Source organism: Pinus tabuliformis, chromosome 7 (assembly GCF_031772625.1).
Source record: "Pinus tabuliformis cultivar Carrire ecotype Pingquan chromosome 7, CPIR1, whole genome shotgun sequence".
Lineage (NCBI taxonomy): Eukaryota > Viridiplantae > Streptophyta > Pinopsida > Pinales > Pinaceae > Pinus > Pinus tabuliformis.
In genome coordinates this window covers 1,700,474,812-1,700,493,921 of record NC_142293.1, presented here as the reverse complement: position 1 = coordinate 1,700,493,921, position 19,110 = coordinate 1,700,474,812, and the positions used below count along the sequence as shown (strand labels likewise).

Genomic DNA, 19,110 nt, shown 5'->3' with positions numbered 1-19,110 from the left:
AATTTGATTTCTTCCATCTCCTTAACTTTGACCCAACTCACACTTCCTTTGACTTCCTTGACTTACTTCGCACTTTTCCCAGCTTCACTAGAGATATCGAACTTGCTTGAGATGAGATGCTCCAAATGAATTTGATCTCCTTCCATATAAATGGGGGAGTGGTCCGATATACCTCCAGAACCAACCCATTGTCTGTATAGGGAGAGTTTTTGTATCAGAGAGTCCTTAATCAGAAATTGATCCAGTCTCCTAGCCAAAGCTGCCTCACCCACTCTCTAATTCTGCCAGGTGGGGAGGGGTTTTATCATAGGGATATCCGTCAGATGGTGTTGTTCAAGCAGCAACTCCATAGTCTCTGTAAGCGAATCCACCTGTGCATTTGTCCCCCAAGATTCCCCGAATCCTATGGAGAAGTTCAGGTCACCGCCTATTATGAGATTATCCAGGGTAATGAGGGATAGATTGAGGAGGCAGTTCCAGAAGGCCTCTCTGCTATGACATGGGCCATATACATTGATCAAGCGTAGATCCATCCCCAGTTCAGATGAAAAAATGTCCATGCCAATGAAACCAGCACCACCCCAGGAGGCCTTAAGGTTAATAGTGCGGGGGTTATATCCCATGGCTAGACCTCCAGATCTCCCTATGACATCAAGGGATTGGAAGATCCATCCAGGCTTTTCAGAGAGCAGAGAGTGCGGGAGGTAATGTTAGCCGCTCCCAAAGTTTCTTGTAGGAATATGATATCAACAGACTCGGATTCAAAGAGTCTTCTGAGGGCTAGCTTTTTGGGCGAGCTAGCCAGGCCCCTGCAATTAAAGGAAAGCCACTTCATGGGGGCGGATTAGAATGGGTGTTCATAGCTCTAAGAACCCGGTCAAGTGATGATTGTCTGCCCGAGGCCACTTCCGCCCCGGCAATAAGGATGGCTTTAGATAAATGGGATTTACGACCTCTGTTAGATTTGTGGGGGTGGGGAGAGGGGGTTAGGCCCAAGCTAGAGGGAGCAGAGCAGTCCTCAGAGAGGGGGAGGTGAGGCCTGAGGTTGTAGGGATGGGGTGGACCAGAGAGGAAAGTAGGTATAGAGGAGGAGGAGGGAGGGGGATCAGGAGGGAAGGATGGGGGGGTGGTCGAGAGGACCGACTGGTGTGCGACAAGGGGGCAGGGGATGGTGGAGTGGGTGTAATCCTGGACCGATGCAGATGCAGAGTGCATATGCAGTGTAGTACATGCAGGAGAAGAAATAAAAATAGAGTCAAGGAGAGGAGGAGTACCTGAGGAGCGAGCAGCCTCAGCAGCAACCCTTGATTGGGTCACTGGCGGGGAGGGAGGACGAGGTGCGCTTGAAGTAGCCCGGTGAGTTGGAGATCCCTTCCTGCTCATTGTTGTGGCCACTAGAGGAGACGATCCAGGGATGGATGCAGGAGCCTTTGTTGACTCACCTTCTAGTCCCTTAGGAGAGTCCGAGTCCCTTCGCACCAATGGGCATTCCTTGAATAAGTGTCCCACTTTGTGGCACCTGCGACATCTGAAGGGGACTCCCTCGTAATCCAAGATTTGTATCCTGGTGAAGTTCTTCCATTGTAGGGTGATTTTCTCCTCTAGTCCTTCTCTCGTATCAAGGTGTACCAGAATGCGAGCCAAAGATCTGTTCTTGGATTGGATATAGGATCTATTGTAGTCCAAGTAGGTTCCTAGCACGTTCCCGATTTAGACAAACACATCTTCGGACCAATACTGCAAGGGGAGTCCAGGTAGCCTAACCCATAATGGTCCAGCCCCAATCTGTTCTCTTTCAGGGTCGAAGAGCGGGCTCCAACACTTCAGCATGACCGGGGCCATTTCGATGTGCCAGTATCTAGCTAGAGCCCAGTTGGTGTATTCCTCTTGAAGGAAGTAGAGCACAAACCAACAACGGGGTAGAGTCTGCACTTCAGGTAGGTCTTTGAAGATGTTGCCCCAAATCTCCTTGACCCATAGGCTGAGTCGTTCCGTGGAGTAGGCACGGCCTCTAACCCTACCCACCAGAACCTTGCCAACCGTGGTAACTACCTCACCCATGTTCAAACCTTCCCCGAATTTGAGGGTGAGATCCTTCCCCGAGGCCTTCACACACTTTACCTTTCGCTTGCCCGATTTGCGATCACGTGGTCCTGTAGAGGGTCTGGCGAGCTCTGGTTCTCCTGTTGGTGACTCTGCGCAGAGTGCTGAACCTTGATGACCGGGGTTTCGAAACAACCGGATGGGGTTGCCGAGGATGAAACTGCTGCAGAGGAGGAAGGGATGCCAGGCTCAGGTATAATCTGCACGGGCACGGTGGGTTGTTCAACCCCAGATGATGGTGCAATGTGCGGTGAACACAAAAGGTCACCGGAGGGCGAGGGTTCAAAGGGTGGGGATGATGGAGAGCAAGCTGCGAGCAGATGTAGGGTCACCGGTGAGAGCGGGGGGCAGTCTAGCTCCGGAGAGTCGATGGAGAGGGTTGCGAAGGGAAGGCTGGATGTGGATGACCTAGGTAAAGTAACCACGGGAGGCGAGACAGAGCAGTCGAAGCTCAGAGAGTGGTTATAGTCGGCGAAGGGTTAGGGCTTCTAAAAATAGGGATATCGGGGTTAGGGTTAATGGAATAATCAACCTCCTCAATATCCATTTCCTCCATGCTGCAACAAAACCGGGGATAACAGAAAACGACGATGTCAACAGGAGGCGCGGAGGGTAGCCAACAAGTAGCAGAGGATGATAGCTAGTCTGCACCGGGACTGACGGTTATAGAGGGTAATGGCTGCAATCGTCTGTTTCTATCAACCCTACCATAAAAAATCCTGATTTTCTGACAAGTACATTACATGATGACTCAACCGCTTTAATGAAGACTGAACCTAGTTACATTTTCCAACACAAGTAGCAGTATTTGACATGGCACTCTAAGAGGATGCTATAATATGGCAACTCTAATATTGATGATCTGCTTGGGATATAACTTGTCTCCTTGGTAGGACAATTTGCAAAAGCATGTGAAGAGGCTGGAAGGAGAGTCTGCTTGATGATGTTGCATGGTTTGATCATGGAACACATGAATTGTATGAATAACACTTTTGATGGCTCGAACAATCACGCGAACATATTTGATCTGACTTGTGAGGCAGAACTCTTCTATGAAGGAAGAGGACATGTGCTACTGCTGTGAGGAAACTCGACTCCTTGTAGAAGACAGATGAATCAATTGTGGAAATTTCTAAGTCTGACACATCAAAAATCCCTACTGCATTATCTGGTTTATTATCTCCTACTTGTTCTTTCCATTAACAAGTTATTTATTAATATAAATGTCGAAATAAACACAAATGAAGCCTTCACACATATACAGATCAACCACTGAAATAACTGAGACAACACAAGGGACACCATAATTTTTGGACAATCGTCCCCGAAAAAGCCCAATGCGGGAAAACCGGTGTAACAGATCTAAGGATTTTATTATTATGCAGATCTCTGAATACAACTAGGGTGCCAGAAATGGCTCACCATTCAGAGATTTTCCTTAGCAGAAGTACCTCTCTTCGGAGACAAATATTCCGACTGATCAGCAACCAAATGATGAGCCCCACAATGACTTCAACTGTTCCTCAGTTGGACAACAAAAGCTACTCCAAGCTTCTCTTTGGAACTGCGTCACCCTCTATGGCTCTGCGTCTACCTCTCAACTCTAAGTCTGCCCCATGAAAACACCATAGCGCAACTCTTTCTGCCCAACGTCAACTCTGTTAGCCTCTGCGTCTGCCTGCATCAGCTTCTCAGCCTCTTGCGTCCTCAGCGCTGGCCCTCCAAGCCCCTGCGTTAGCCCAGGCTGCCTTTGCGCTCTCTCCGACACTCTCTTGACCTCTCTGCTATGTATTCTCGGCCTTCTACCGAACTGCCCCTCGCTGCAATAGATCACTAACTCAATTTCTCAGCAAACCTTGCCCCAGAAAATCGAATTGACTGATCAACTTGGTGTATCTCCAACTGACCCTCAAGCCTCTTCTTATACTTTTCCTGTTGACGATTCAATGACTGAGATTAACTCCCTACTCAACGACTAAGATTAGATTTGGCTTGATCCTCGTTATTTAGGATTTTCTCACCCATATTATATTAATACACATTAATATTTTAATTTTCCTAAGTTTATACTTAGGAACCCCATTAAAAATATTAATTATTTTAATATCTCTCCACCTTGGTGGAATTTGCCCAAATGATTTCTAAGTCTTGGAGATCTCATGTGCCTTAGCATCTCCACCAATCTTCATGGCTAGAGCACATCCGATGCTACCAAAAATCAACACCAGTTGATGACAATGTTGTTTGATGATTGACAAGATCTAGGAAGCTCGAAGTTTGATATGACATGATGCTACTAGGAGCCGAGAAACCTTGTAATGAAGATGAAATGTGAAAGAATGTTGAAGCTTAAACATGATGTATTGCGAGATAGGAGTCTTTGCAGCTACCGCTAACATCTCTATGGAAGAACAAGTAGTTGATGCATTAATGAAGTATGAGACCAGCTAAGAATTGTGATGATGACTCCCTGATTGAAAGGGAGCAAGAAATCTCCTTCATATTTGAGGAGTAAGGACCTCCTCCATGGTTAAGAGGGAGTGATGGTGGACACCATATTCTCCATATGTGTCATGCACTAGGCCAGGTTTAACTGACGTATGTGTAGTGTATCACATTGGGAGGGAGAATGGAGGATTGGATAAGCATCTAGGATTGGTACTCCTTGAGGATTGAGAATCCAAGATAGGAAGTAGTCTTGTGGATCGACACTCTTTGAGGATCTGACAGGGTATCCAAGATAAGAGTGGTCGAAGAGGACCGATATTCTTTGAGGATTGGGAATCCAAGATAAGAATAGTCCTGGAAGGACATACCTTGTGAACATCCGAATGGGGTATGTGCCTTGAGAGGCTATGGTGGTGTCCATATGTATGCCTCTCAGCATTGTGCTCTAATCTTGTGGAGAGTTAGAGCTTGTTAATCAAGGCATTGCTATGTTGCTATTTGACAATGTTGGTTATGATGTTGATGCTTAAAGATGGCTTACCAATCCAACTCTTCTTATGAGAATATTTCAATTTCAGAAGTATCCTTATACTGGTTATGGAATTATGAATACCTTCCAATTTAAGAGGGAGTGTTAGAAAATGTAACTAGGTTTGGTCTTCATAATGATCTTTGTACTTATACATTGTATATTTTATGTAAAAGAAAAAGAAGAAAAAGAAGAAAAATAATTTATTATTATTATTGTTTTATTAGATAAGCATGATGCTTCTAGGTTTTGTCGAGTCAAAGAGTCAAAGTCCTATTTGGACCTATTGTAAAGAAAAAGGAAAAAGAATTTTTAAATATGTAATTTGGGTCAAAAACCCCTCTAGATGCCAAGTCGACCTACCTGTCAAGTCGGCCCAGCCCCAAAGGACATGTCTATTCGCACCCCTCTGGACAGTATAAATAAAGGATGATTTGAGCTCATTTGGATACACACAATTCACTTGATTGGTTCTGAAATTTCACAGAAGAAGGGCTGAAGTCTGAGATTGAAGAAGTTTCTCTTGAAGTCTGATTTGTCAAAGTTCTGCCTTATCACATCTCTTATTGAAGATTAGCTACTGGTCTCTTGCTGATGGACTTGCTGTGAAAAAGGAGGCTTTGACTTGGCATCTAGAGGGCTGGAATTTTTCTGTAGTCATGGGTCTTGGATAGCTCACTTTGATCTGATTCTATAAGAAGAGAATTTTTTTGGGTTTTTGCCCTGGTTTGGAGCCTATATCTTGTGATCTTCATGTTTTATATTATGGTAATTGCTTGATGAAAGAAGGAAAACACAATAACAAAAATGTCATCGAACTCAAAAGTAATTATCTATGTTGCACGGGTTCCCGCACTCGGGGGTGGGGTTCTCGAACCCGTCCCGGGTTCCCGCACCCAAGTATCGGATTCAGGTATGGGTTCTTGCCAAAAGAACCCAGAAGAACTGGGTTCTTCCATGAAGAACCGGGTTCTTCAAAAAAAAAAATTGGGTTCTTTTCCTTTAATGGGTTCTTGGATTCTTGGGTTCTTCGAGTTCTTCGGGTTGGGTTCTTTGGGTTGTTTTAAAGGCTTGCCGGAATGAATGTCACAATTTCTTGCTGTTTCAGCCTGTCTGCAACATGAGCCACAACTGGCAGTCCACTTTTATACACTCAATTTGCCTCCTACAGCTGCGGCATAGTCCCCCCTCCTTGTTGTTGTCAAACGTTGAGCTGTAGGGCTTGATTCATGCCACTGTTTACACAAAACAGCTCACTGTTCACTAAGGAACAGACCTCGGCCTCCCTATGCAGACTCCTGTACCCAACCGAAGCCCTAAACAGAGATGACAATGCCACAAACTTACCTCTACGCAGCCCAGACTTGTTAAATTTTTAATTTTTTATACTATATACTATAATATGAGAAGTACACATTTCAGTTCTTTTAACCTGAAATAGTTGCAATTAGATTAATGAAGCGCAGAAAATCTTCATCATTTTTTGCATTAATGAATGACATTACATAAATGCATTCATACACTGAATATAGCTTTGTGCTATTCTTTACAATATAAACCGTTCAGTGAGAATGCATTTCAACTCAATCATCTACACAACATTCAAGCCAGTTCATTATCTACCCTCTAACAATGGTGTTGCTTGCCCTTGCAATGTAATTTCACCATGGATCAATGTAATGGTTCAGAATTTGTTCAGGAAAAAGTAAAACAGTTCATAGTATATATATTTTAATTTTTGAAAAATTGAATCATTACATTAACATATAAATTCTGTGGTTTTTCTTAAGGCTTGTGGCTACATTAAAGTATAAATTATGGCTGCTGGCAGCATATATTTCACTGCTGTCCCACCAAACACGCAAGGCAGTCCAATAAAATAAAGTTTAAAATGTTGAGTCTTTGAGAACTCATAATACTTTAGGATTTTTGAGCGTACTCCTGAGTTTGTAGGAAACTTGGCTAGTGTATCTCAGTCAGGTGTGTGTGACAAAATCTGTCCCATATCATGATTCATGTTAATATGTAAACAGTGAACAGTTTTTTGGTGATAAATTTTGAAATTTCAATGTCAATGTTGAATGTTCAATGATGTGCATGTTTAAATGATTATCATTAAAGTTGTCCTGTTTAAAGTTGAAAAAATATACAAATTCAAATTTCATATATATTATTAATTATAAATTTATAATTTATAAAATATAATTATTAAAATTTAATATTATTATATTACCCGACGAACCCACGCACCCTGTTTCCAAAAATGCCGTCCCCGTCCCCGTCCCCGAACCCACGTTTCCTGGCAACATAGGTAATTATCATGTAAAAAGAAATCTAATTTAAGTGGTAAACCTCCCGATTTCTCAAAAATTCTCAATTAAAATGGAGGAATTTGACTCTTGTCAGATCATTTGCTAAAAGTCGAGGATGTTCAGGATCAATTGAAATCAATTGATATGGCGATAGAAGAATATATGGTAGTTATAACCTCAAAATGTTTGTCTTCTTCCCTTGCAAAATTTATTGAAAATTTTAAAATTACTAGTATGATAAAGATTTGACATTTGTGCGCTAAGCTCTTGCAGAAAGACAGATAGAAAAAATAGTTTGTGAGTAACAGTGTGAATGAGGCGTTTGAGGTAGCACTTGTAGCGAAGTTTAAGAGCAATGATAGCAAACAGAGGGAAGAGGATAAGGAGATAACTCAAAACGGTAGCAAACAGAGGGAAGAAAATGATGGAGAGTTAAATAAAAATAGAAAAACAATTACATGCTTTTGTTCTGGAGAATTAGGGCATATAAGAGGAGTTTGCAAGAAGTGGTTCTAGGATAAAAAAACACAGCCAAAGAGCAATCTTTTGATGATCAATTTGGAAATAAACATGTTAATGTGGCTAAACACAAGTTAGAGGAAGAGTTCTATATTCTCATCGCTAGAGATAAAGATTCAGTGAGTGGTAAGGTTGATTAGTATGTTGATTTAGGAGCATCTAAACATTTTACTAATGGTATTGATTGCTATACTAATTTTGAAGAGGATAAATCTCAATTTGATTTTGTTCTGTTGAGTGGTGGAGAAGAATACAAGGTTAGAGGAAAGGGAAATGTCCTACTGCAGCCAATAGGTAAAAGGGTAATGCTTAAAGAGTCTTTTATGTTCCGTGTTTGCTTTCAGTAAGTAATATAATGAAGCATAGCCCAGACTTCTATATATTTATATATTTTGGCAATAGTATGCGTATTATTGTTGATAACAATAGAAAAAAGATGGTTTTTATGGGTGTAGAAGAATAGGGTTTATTCCAGTTGCTAGACATTGAGAATGCAGGGTTAGTTCAACAAAAAGTTAATTGTAATTTCACTAAAAACTCAACCATAATGCCCAGGCCATAGAGGTGTCAGGTGAGACACAACTCAAGAAATAGGCCCTAAAGATGTTGCTGCTCAAACAAGCCAGAAATGAGAAGGCAAATAGCAGGGATATTATGCATTATCTATTGTACTAAATAAGAAGAAGACGCGTAGGAGGGTGAAGATAAAACGGTAAAGATGAAGAGCCTTAGGGAGGGTGAAGATGGTGCTTCGTCAGTGAAGCAAACACAAATCTTGATATCTTATTTTGATATGTTGGATTGCCAAGATGTGGAGGAGGTGAACTTAATGAACAAGCCAAGTTCTATGTCAATGGTGGAAAGGTTGACTATTAAACCGACATTGGGTCTCATTTGGTTGGTGAGTCGATGTTTAGACAATAAAATAGTGACGTAAATTGTACTTCATCAACCTTGCTACATACAGTTCAGTTCAAACATCTTGCTTTTCCAAAGCCTATATCTTTTTGTACCTTGAACAAGCATGGAAGTGACCATTAGGGGAGGTGTTAGAGATATAGTCTTATTTAGAACATATGACTAGATGAATAATAAATACTCACTAATAAAATGATGTAATAATGGGGCATTTAATGTAGCCACTAATAGTTAGGTATTTGGGAGTTTCATTACATCTCTCTCCTACTATGTAACTATGTAATGAGACATTGCATCATCCAATGAATGAATGGATCACTCTTTCTCATTCATGTGTATTCCTGTCCACATGTGTGTAAATCTCACAAATTTTCTTTCTGCTTCAGTTGCTCCATTTTGATAGCTTATAGTAGCTATAACATTGACATTTTTTTCTTGCTCCATTTTGATAGTTCATGGTAACTACAATGATGGCATTTCTTTCTTGCTACTGCTGCACTTTATCCTGTGTGTTAGGTTTCCATCTAGTGTTGTATTCACTAGCATTATGAATGTTGTGTGAACAAAGAACTTAATTCTTCTTTGCCATTGGTAGAATGCTGAAATTTGTCTTCTTTCATAGTCAGTATCTGTCCAGTCTCCAAGATGAACAATATTATAAATGTTTCAACTTATTTTAGAACTTGTGCATTTGTGAACTGGCTTCTATTAATGGAATTCCTGTGTTTTGGTTTTCGTCTGGAGTCTTCATTGAGAATAATTGTGGCTTGAAGTGGCTTTTTGAAGACACAAGTCCATGAGCCTGGACTCTGATGTTTTAAATAAGTGGAATCTGAAGCAACATATTCATATTTCTAAGAATATCAAGGAAATGATATTTTTGTGTATTCTCTTTTGTGGACAGAATGGAGCAATACTTAATAAGAAAACAAGAGGAGGTCAGGCGACCAGTCTGCACCGTGCAGCATATGCAGGCCATGAAAATGTTGTCAAAATTCTCATTGATGCTGGTGCAGATGTATGTGCTCAAGACTCTGATGGCTGTACTGCATTGCATAAGGCTGGTATGCATGACTTGATATATTGTTAACATGAGTCTTTAATTCACATTTTCATATTTTAATTTTAATTTGAAATGTTTCTCGAATATGGATGACTATTTATTTATGCCACAGATTGGTTTCAAGATTTGTTGCAAATTGCAATAACCTTAGTGTTCTACTGTCTACATGTGAATTAATAAATTTGAAAAAAGAGCACATCATTCTCAATGTATATCATTTTTTAAAAATATTCTTAATGTTGAACTTCTGAGTTGATGGTTGAAACTTGAAACTACGGCTTATATATGTTGTGGCCTTGAAAGGTTGGTATTGGGAGGCCTATGCTTGCTGTGACCCTGAATGGTTGGTATTGAAATATTGGCAGTGTTTTGGTTTGCCAGTTTAAGTTGTTGCTGTTGTTGCTTCTTTAGCCTTGAGCACACGAGGGAAACACTGTTGAGTAATAGTACATTTGCATTTTCTTTTCCATGAGAGTAATTTTGGTTTATGTTCTTGTTTGAAGCAGTTTTTCAAGGACATCATGGCATTGTGAATTTGTTAATGAATGCGAGCACGAAGATTTCTGAGATACGAGACAATAAGGTGAGATACTAAACTGATAAAACTCACGTTTAATCAATGCATGTGGTTGTTTATGTGAGAGAAAATACATCTTTGAATGTGTCCTCATGCCTCATATCTATCTCTCTCTCTCTTTCTAGAAAGAGATAGTAGGTTCCAAACAAAAGAGAGAGCATATGTAATTCACTTTATAGGCAATGGCAGTTTCTTGTGTATTGATGTCATATGTTTTAAATTGCAATTTACTGCATATCCGAGAGACCTTTTGGGAAGCCATTATTGTTGGAATCATGATTGTCGCTACACCAAAACCCGTAGGTGTTAGTAAACAAACGCATCGTCGGAGTTAACAGATCCACGAGAGGCAATTAAGCACATGTGGTGAAACACACGGGGAGCACTGGTTTATCCAATGTCCAACAATCCCCTCCTCAACGTGAGCCAGGTGTGATTCGAACACAAGACCTTTGGCTCTGATACCACTCGTTGGAATCACGATTGCCATTACACCAAAACACGCAGGTGTTAGTAAATGGACGCATCGACAAAGTTAACAGATCCATGAGAGTGTTGATTCATTAGGATTTTATAGATTGATAATTACTTCCAATAATTACTTCATTATTGGACTTGTATCACATTTATCATTAAGCAACTACACATAGAAAATCTCAACTAGAAAACAATAATGACAGTAAGATCAAGAAGAGACAACCAAAACACAAGAGACACAAAAAATTATCTTGGGAAAACCCTAACTAGGGAAAAACCCAACAACCTTTTCTTAGAGAAATTTGTCCAATTCAACAAGAGATACAATCTGAGTTCATTAGAACAACTTGGAAATTTCTAGGGCTAGACCAACCCTCATGAACAATAGTTTCCAAAGATTGATACAAAGATTCCTTCCAACTAGGCCTCCTTTAATCAGAAACTCGGTATTCCAATTTGCCTCAGAACAAACACAAATTTGCCCTTCTTCATGCCTCAGATTCTTCCTCTTATTCTACCTCAGGTTCGTCCTGTTGGTATGCCTCATATTAGTTCATATTCTGCCTTAGATAGTGATCCAAATTGGTGCAAATGGAGGAGGATGAATGGAGTATATATAGCATATTGGAGTGCCCCAATGGGCACATCCCTTGGGCTGGGCCAACTTAAACAGTTAGAGCTAAACTTACATTTTGGAGGCAAAATTCAAAATTCCATATTCAAATTTTCCGTCTTTTGAAGCCGACTTGAAGTATACATTTGTATTTATCATTTCTTTCATATGAAGACTGACCATAGCTACAAAATTTCAACACTCCCTCTTAGCTAGGGAGGTATTCATAATTTACTTATTCAGATGTTCTCTTGTTGAAAATTTCTTTATTCCAAGAAAAGGTTGAATGAGCTCAACTATGTTGATAAATCCATCCACCTCATGTTCTATACCACAACCATGTGGAAAGCATCCGACATCAACATCATGCAAAGGGATCTAGTAACCCACTAGTCACATCTCCTTTGCAAAGGATCTAGTCAAACATAAGCCAAATACCCATTGGCAGGTCAGGCACTCGCTGACACAAGACTAGTCCTTGGGTCACCAATCTACCAAGTCGTCACTTGGAGTCTTGTTAGGAACCCACCTGACCCATGGTGAAACCCGAGGCCCATTTACCATTCCCACATGTCGTCACATGCTATTGAATGATAAAAATACTTGCCCGATGCTATAAGCCACAACCTCAACTCACTAGCCAAAACCCATGGCAATATGGTTAGATAACCCCTAACCGAGGGAGAAATCCAAGCCTTGATGATACTGGGCCAATCTCCCTAGCCATATTACATGGCTTCCCGATCAATACCCATGACCTAAGGGAGATTACTTGCCCCTTGATGCTACAACATCAACATTCCCTTCAACCAAGGGAAGCATTCTCAATCACTCCAAGCGTGTCCCAGAAGTATGCCAACTTCATCCAGGGACAGAGGCTTTGTGAGAATGTTAGCAACCAACTCGATTATAGAAATACATAGGAGCCTCACTGCTCCACACGCTTTCACCTGTCATCATGACCTTCTCCTGCAGTTGATTAAACAATTCTGCAAGTAGCTTCTGAAGCAACACGGCTTCACGACTCACTAAACAAAGTGAAATATACTATGCTTTAGTAGTGCTGTTAGCTTCCTGCTCATCATAACATATCCCAAGCTGAATCTGTGAATCCCTGCAGTTGTAGAGACATATCTCAATCCATATCCAATTGTACCATGCTGGTACCTCAACACATGCCTTGGGTCAACCATAAACTGACTAGGTCAAATCCATCACCACAACTGCTTTTCGATCACCCAGATTGGGTGTTCCCTCTAATGCTGAAACAAATTCTGTCGAGACGATTTGGGCCGCTCCCTCTACCACTCCGCTTCGTCAAATTGGATATCATGGGAATGGCCACGGTCTTGTTGTCCATCATCCCAAATCTCTGAAGGATCGTAATAATACACTTCCTTTTGACCAAGGAAGATCTCACCCTACTTCTGCCACACTTCTAGTCCCAAGAAGTAATATATCCAACCAAGATCCTTCATCTTATTAGAATATAGTTCTATTTAGTAATGCTCAGTCTTTTAGCTGTTTCTATTTTTATTCTTTTAGCAGTTTCTTAGATGAAACTGTTTGTTCTATATTCTACATAGAAACCTGATGTTTCTATTATTGTAAATATCTTTGTATTATCATTGAGCTGTTCGCTCCTGGTTAATGAATTCATTGAACATTCTTTTATGGTATCAGAGCAAGGTTAAGAGATTCTTCTTGAACAGTAATTCTCTTTGCATCGTAATCTCTTGAGTCCTTTCTAAGGTCGAGCCCTCTGTAAGCCAGGCAGCCTTCACTGAGTCTTAGCCTCGGCTTTGCTCGCTGTGATAAAAGCTTACAGTCGTCCATCTCGATACAGAAATGGATTCTTCTCTTGCATGATCATTTTATTAAAGAAATAACTCTGTGGCGGTGAATGTTTTCGTGGGAGCGGGATTTTTTTTTGGCTGGCCAGTTTTGCTTGGAATCGCGGATCCGGCTATCTTCTTCTTCACCGGGCGGCTACTCGACCACACCGTGGAATTTCCCAGCATTCGTGATCCAGGTGTTTTTCTCTCAAATCTCATTTGTCTGTTTGAAAATCGGAGTTGTGTTTTTGAAAAGTCGATCTGCGGGCATCTGTCATTTTTTAACTACTGCTAAAACGCGGTCAAACTCGTGGATTATGTACCTGAGGATATATATTTTGAAACTCGTGATTTATAAGTCAAACCCGTGATTTTGAAACGCCCGTGGATTTATAAGTCAAGTGACGTGTGTCAAACCCGTGTGCGTCAAACCCTTGGAAGTATATTTAAAAACCCGTGGTTCATTATATTTCACGTAAACTGTGTATTTTGCAAACGCTGTATTTTGCAAACACCGTTACGTAACCCGTGGTTCAGTGTATCTCTGTCATACGCCTGTGGTTCATTATATCTTTGTTATACGCCCGTGGCTCATTATATTTCACGTAACCGGTGTATTTTGCAAACGCTGTATTTTGCAAACGCTGTATCTCTGTTATACGCCTGTGGTTCATTATATCTCTGTTATACGCCCGTGGCTCATTATATTTCACGTAACCGGTGTATTTTGCAAACGCTGTATTGTTGCAAACGCTGTTACGTAACCCGTGGTTCATTGTATACGTGTGTGATCACTTCAATATCAAGCGTATTCACCTGTGGCCTTTATATACACGTCTATAAACATAGCTGAGACGGGACGTGCAGGTTTGATAACTCACGTGGTTCTATTTCAAGCATATGACCTGTAGCTGAGCGTGAAGTAACGTGATGCTTGGATAGCTCACGTGGGCCATTGTTTACATCTTTGTGTATTTTCTGTGGGCCAATTTGATACCTGAGAAATATATATATCCGTGGTGTTTGCCGGCAGTAGGTTACCATTCAGCAGAAGTGTGAAACTAAGACAGCACATTCTTCATTACAAACTCAGACCTGTGACATTTGGTTATTGCATCAGTATACTCTTATGGTAGACCGGCATTATCTTGTGGAAAACTGTATTTTCAGAACTGTACTCTGTGCTAGCAGTATTACTATTGTTTTAGACAGCAGAGATATTCTTTAGCAGGTCAAAGTCTGTTCTTTAAATTTTCACCAGGATAAACAGTCAGCTACATTGTTCTTGTGTGTCATACTTCTGTATTTTCTTTGTGAAAATGGCCACACTTACCAATCTGATGTTAGAAGGAAATCAACGCTTTAATGGCAGCAACTATAACATTTGGAAACAAAGAATGTTGACCATTTTTGAGTACAGGCGTCTTGATCAACTCATTTTGGGCAAAGAGCTTCGTCCAGGAACAGCCGGGACCGATCAAGATAAATTTGATGATCGAAATCGAGAGGCTGTTATGCTTCTCAAGCTCTCTGTCACTGATGATCAGTTACCACAGATCCCTTCTGGCAAGACAGCTGCTGAAATCTGGCAACAGTTGAAAGAATTGCATGAGACATCTGATAAAAGCAGAGCTTTTTTTCTCAAAAATCAGTGGTTCTCCATCATGATGGATGAACATATGTCTTTACAAGAACATCTCAACAAAATTAAAGACATTTGAGATCAGCTCGAAGCCATTGGTCGGACCATGGAGGAAGAAGATATGGTAGTCATTACTCTGAAGAGTCTACCGAAATCTTATGAACACTTCATTGAAACGCTCAACATTACCACCACAAATGTTGATCTGAAGTTTCCAGATTTATGTACCAAACTTCTGCAGCAGGATCGGTGGAAACAACAGTTTGGTAGTAGTGCCTCATCAGTGCCCTCGGAAAATGCATTTGCTGCAAAATATCAGTCCTCTCAGTCTTTTCAGCAGAAAGGATCATCTCAGTCTTTTGATCCTAACAGGAAGAAAAGTGTACAGTGTAATTACTGTCACAGGTTCGGTCACATGAAGAAAGATTGCAGGCAGAGGATTGCTTCTGAACAAAAGAAACAGGGAGGGCCACATCAGACAGCGAATGTTGCAGAACATTCCGAACAGACAGATTCTGCCTTTTACGCCTTTATGGCTAAAAGGTCTTCAGACCATGTTCCTTCCTCTGCATGGTATATTGATTCTGGTGCATCACGTCACTTCTCTCACAGGCGTGACTGGTTTATTGACTTCTCACCTTTCAGTGATTCAGTAGTATTTGGTGGAGGTGAAAAGTACACTGTTGCTGGCAGGGGTACAGTTCAAATTCAGTCTAGTGGACGCACGCTCATATTTCTAAATGTATACTATGTTCCTGGTATGGAGATTAATCTGCTCTCTGTAAGTCAGATTATGAGGAATTCTCCTCAGCTTGATGTTGTGTTCAGTGCACACAAGTGTTCCATCATTGACAGGGAGACCAGTCTGACAGTTGCTACTGGCCTAGAGGACCATGGTCTATACAGGCTACTTGACACCGGTGACTTTCCAGAAGTGGCTCTAGCAGCTCGTGTCTCTCCCATCAGTACTCTATGGCATCAGCGATATGGGCATCTCAATATGCAGTATCTCTCTCAGCTCTCTCGGGAGGGACTTGTGTCAGGACTACCTGATATTCAGACTCAGCAGTTGGGGGTATGCAGCGCCTGTCAAGCGGGAAAGCAACATCGGTCGTCATTCAAAAATGGAGAATCTTGGCGCGCATCCCAGGTACTTCAGTTACTTCATGCTGATATTTGTGGTCCTATGAATACAGCTTCTATCACTGCTTGCAAATACTTTTTACTTATTGTAGATGACTTCAGTAGAAAGATGTGGGTGTATTTTTTAAAAAATAAATCTGATGCTCTTAGTACCTTTTAGAAGTTTAAAACTTTAGTTGAAAACGAATCTGGTTGTAATATCATGACCCTTAGGACCGACAATGGGGGGGAATTTTGTTCCTCAGCTTTTGCCAACTTCTGTGATATTCATGGCATCAAACGTCAATTAACCACACCTTACACTCCCCAGCAGAACAGTGTTGTTGAGCGTCGCAACCGCACGGTTGTTGAAATGGCTCGGTCCATGTTACAACACCGGAGTGTTCCAAACAAATTCTGGGCTGAAGCAGTATTTACTGCTGTTTATCTTCTTAACAGATCCCCTACTCAGGCTGTTAAAGGGAAGACTCCTGAAGAAGTGTGGTCTGGTCGTAAGCCTAAGATCAGTCATCTCAAAGTTTTTGGCTCAGTTGCATATGTTTGAATTCCATCTGCTAAGCGATCTAAGCTGGATTCCAAAAGTCAGAAACTCATGATGACAGGTTACAGTGATCATCACAAGGCCTATAGGCTGATAGATATAGCCACTGGTCGACTTAGCTTCAGTCGAGATGTAGTATTTGATGAAGACAGAGGATTCTTTCAGTCTTCTTCTTCTGCGCAGCTCTCTGAGGATCCGCCTCACAGTGTTCTTCTTCCAGTCAGTCCATCTGATGGGAGGGATGATGTAGCATCAGGGTTTGATACTACTCTATCTGAGCTTCCTCCAGAAGCTAATCCTCCTCTTGCTGTTCCTATTGCTCTTGAGCCTGCTTCTCTTCCTCCTGATATTGGTTCCTCTAATCCTGATATTGGTTCTTCTTCTCTTCGGCCCAAATGGTGGGCTAAAACCATAGGTGATCTCCGGGATGACGAGCTCCTTGAAGGTAGAACTTCTAGGCATAAGAACAGACAACAATCTACAATCAATTTTGCTCTTATGGCTAACCTTCACAGTACTTTTGAGCCTCAAACATATTCAGAGGCTAAGGGGACATCTGAGTGGGAACAGGCTATGGAAGCAGAATTTCAGAGTCTTCAGAAGAATCACACATGGACACTTTCTGATCTTCCTGCAGACAAAACACCCATAGGCTGCAAATGGGTGTATAAAGTAAAATACAAAGCTGATGGAACCTTAGACAAGTATAAAGCTCGGCTTGTGGCTCGAGGATTTTCACAGAAGGAAGGCATCGACTATGAGGAGACTTTTGCTCCTACAGCCAAGATGAGTACCATAAGGCTTGTTCTTGCCCTAGCAGCTCAGTTCAATTGGAAAGTTCATCAGATGGATGTAAAAAGTGCTTTCCTAAATGGTGATCTCCAAGAAGAAGTCTACATGACGCAGCCTCCAGGATTCAAGGTTGCTGGTCAAGAACAGAAAGTGTGTCGGTTAGTTAAAGCAATCTATGGATTGAAACAAGCTCCTCGGGCTTGGTACATGAAAATTGATCAGTACCTGACAGATCAAGGTTTTCAGCGTAGTCCATCTGATGCAAACCTGTATATCAAGCATACTGGTGATGATATCTTATTTGTAGTTGTCTATGTGGATGATCTTATCATTACTGGCAGCTCTGCACATTTGATCCATGGGATCAAACAAGATCTATGCAGAACGTTTGAGATGACAGACTTGGGACTTCTTCATTACTGTCTGGGGGTTGAAGTGTGGCAGACTGAAAATCAGATCTTTCTTTCTCAGTCCAAGTATGCCAAAAATCTGGTGGAAAGGTTCAGAATGCAGGATTGCAAACCGGCCACGACTCCTATGGAACCAGGGCTCAAACTTTCAGCACAGTCATCCTCTCCTCTTGTGGATGAAACTTTATTCAGGCAATTAGTGGGCAGTCTCATCTATCTTACTGCTACCAGACCTGACATCAGTTTTGCAGTAAGCTACATTTCTCGCTTTATGTCAGCTCCTAAAGCTGATCATTGGATAGCAGCAAAGCGGGTGCTACGATATGTGCGTGGTACTTCTGATTATGGCCTCTTATATACTCGCAGCTCCAATCCTATTCTCAGTGGCTACACTGACTCTGACTGGGCCGGTTCGGTTGATGACCGTAAATCTACAGCTGGGTATGTGTTTAGTCTAGGGTCTGGAGCTGTTACTTGGACTAGTAAGAAGCAACAGGTAGTGGCTCTCTCCTCAACAGAAGCAGAGTATCGGGGAGCAGTTAAGGCAGCCTGTGAGGCAGTTTGGCTTCGTAGTATGCTTGCAGATATGCATGTTTTTCAGACAAGGCCTACTTCTTTGTTTTGTGATAATCAGGGAGTGCTCAAACTTGCCAAGAATCCAGTCTTTCATGAACGAACAAAGCATGTGGAAACTCATTGCCACTACATTCGACAGCTGGTTGACGACGGCACAGTTCAGTTGCACTATGTTCCCACAACAGAGCAGCCCGCCGATATTTTCACCAAGCCTCTTGGTCCTGATAAATTTGTAAAATTTCGCGGGTCTATTGGTGTTGTAAATAGATTGAGCATTAAGGGAGGGTATTAGAATATAGTTCTATTTAGTAATGCTCAGTCTTTTAGCTGTTTCTATTTTTATTCTTTTAGCAGTTTCTTAGATGAAACTGTTTGTTCTATATTCTACATAGAAACCTGATGTTTCTATTATTGTAAATATCTTTGTATTATCATTGAGCTGTTCGCTCCTGGTTAATGGATTCATTGAACATTCTTTTACATCTCGATCTTAGATATCAACTCCCTTTGTCATAATTGCTCCCTCTATCACGAAAGCAAATCTTCTTGTCATTGTTGCTTTCTCTGACAAGTGAGTCCTTCCACTCTCATTAGAAACAAGATCAACCAAGA

The 19,110-nt window shown here is 41.3% G+C and overlaps 1 protein-coding gene across 2 annotated transcripts in view; it reads left to right on the top strand.

The window, feature by feature from the left end:
• The window catches only part of LOC149255076 (uncharacterized), a 178,481-nt gene that overhangs the window by 57,877 nt on the left and 101,494 nt on the right, over positions 1-19,110 (top strand). Inside the window, exons 2-3 of one of the 2 annotated variants that reach the window (XM_089457164.1) lie at positions 9,734-9,893; positions 10,396-10,475. In XM_089457164.1, the coding sequence (XP_089313290.1) occupies positions 9,734-9,893; positions 10,396-10,475 (240 nt within the window). The remainder of the gene's footprint in view (positions 1-9,733; positions 9,894-10,395; positions 10,476-19,110) is intronic. The other variant, XM_089457165.1, reaches the window with a different exon arrangement.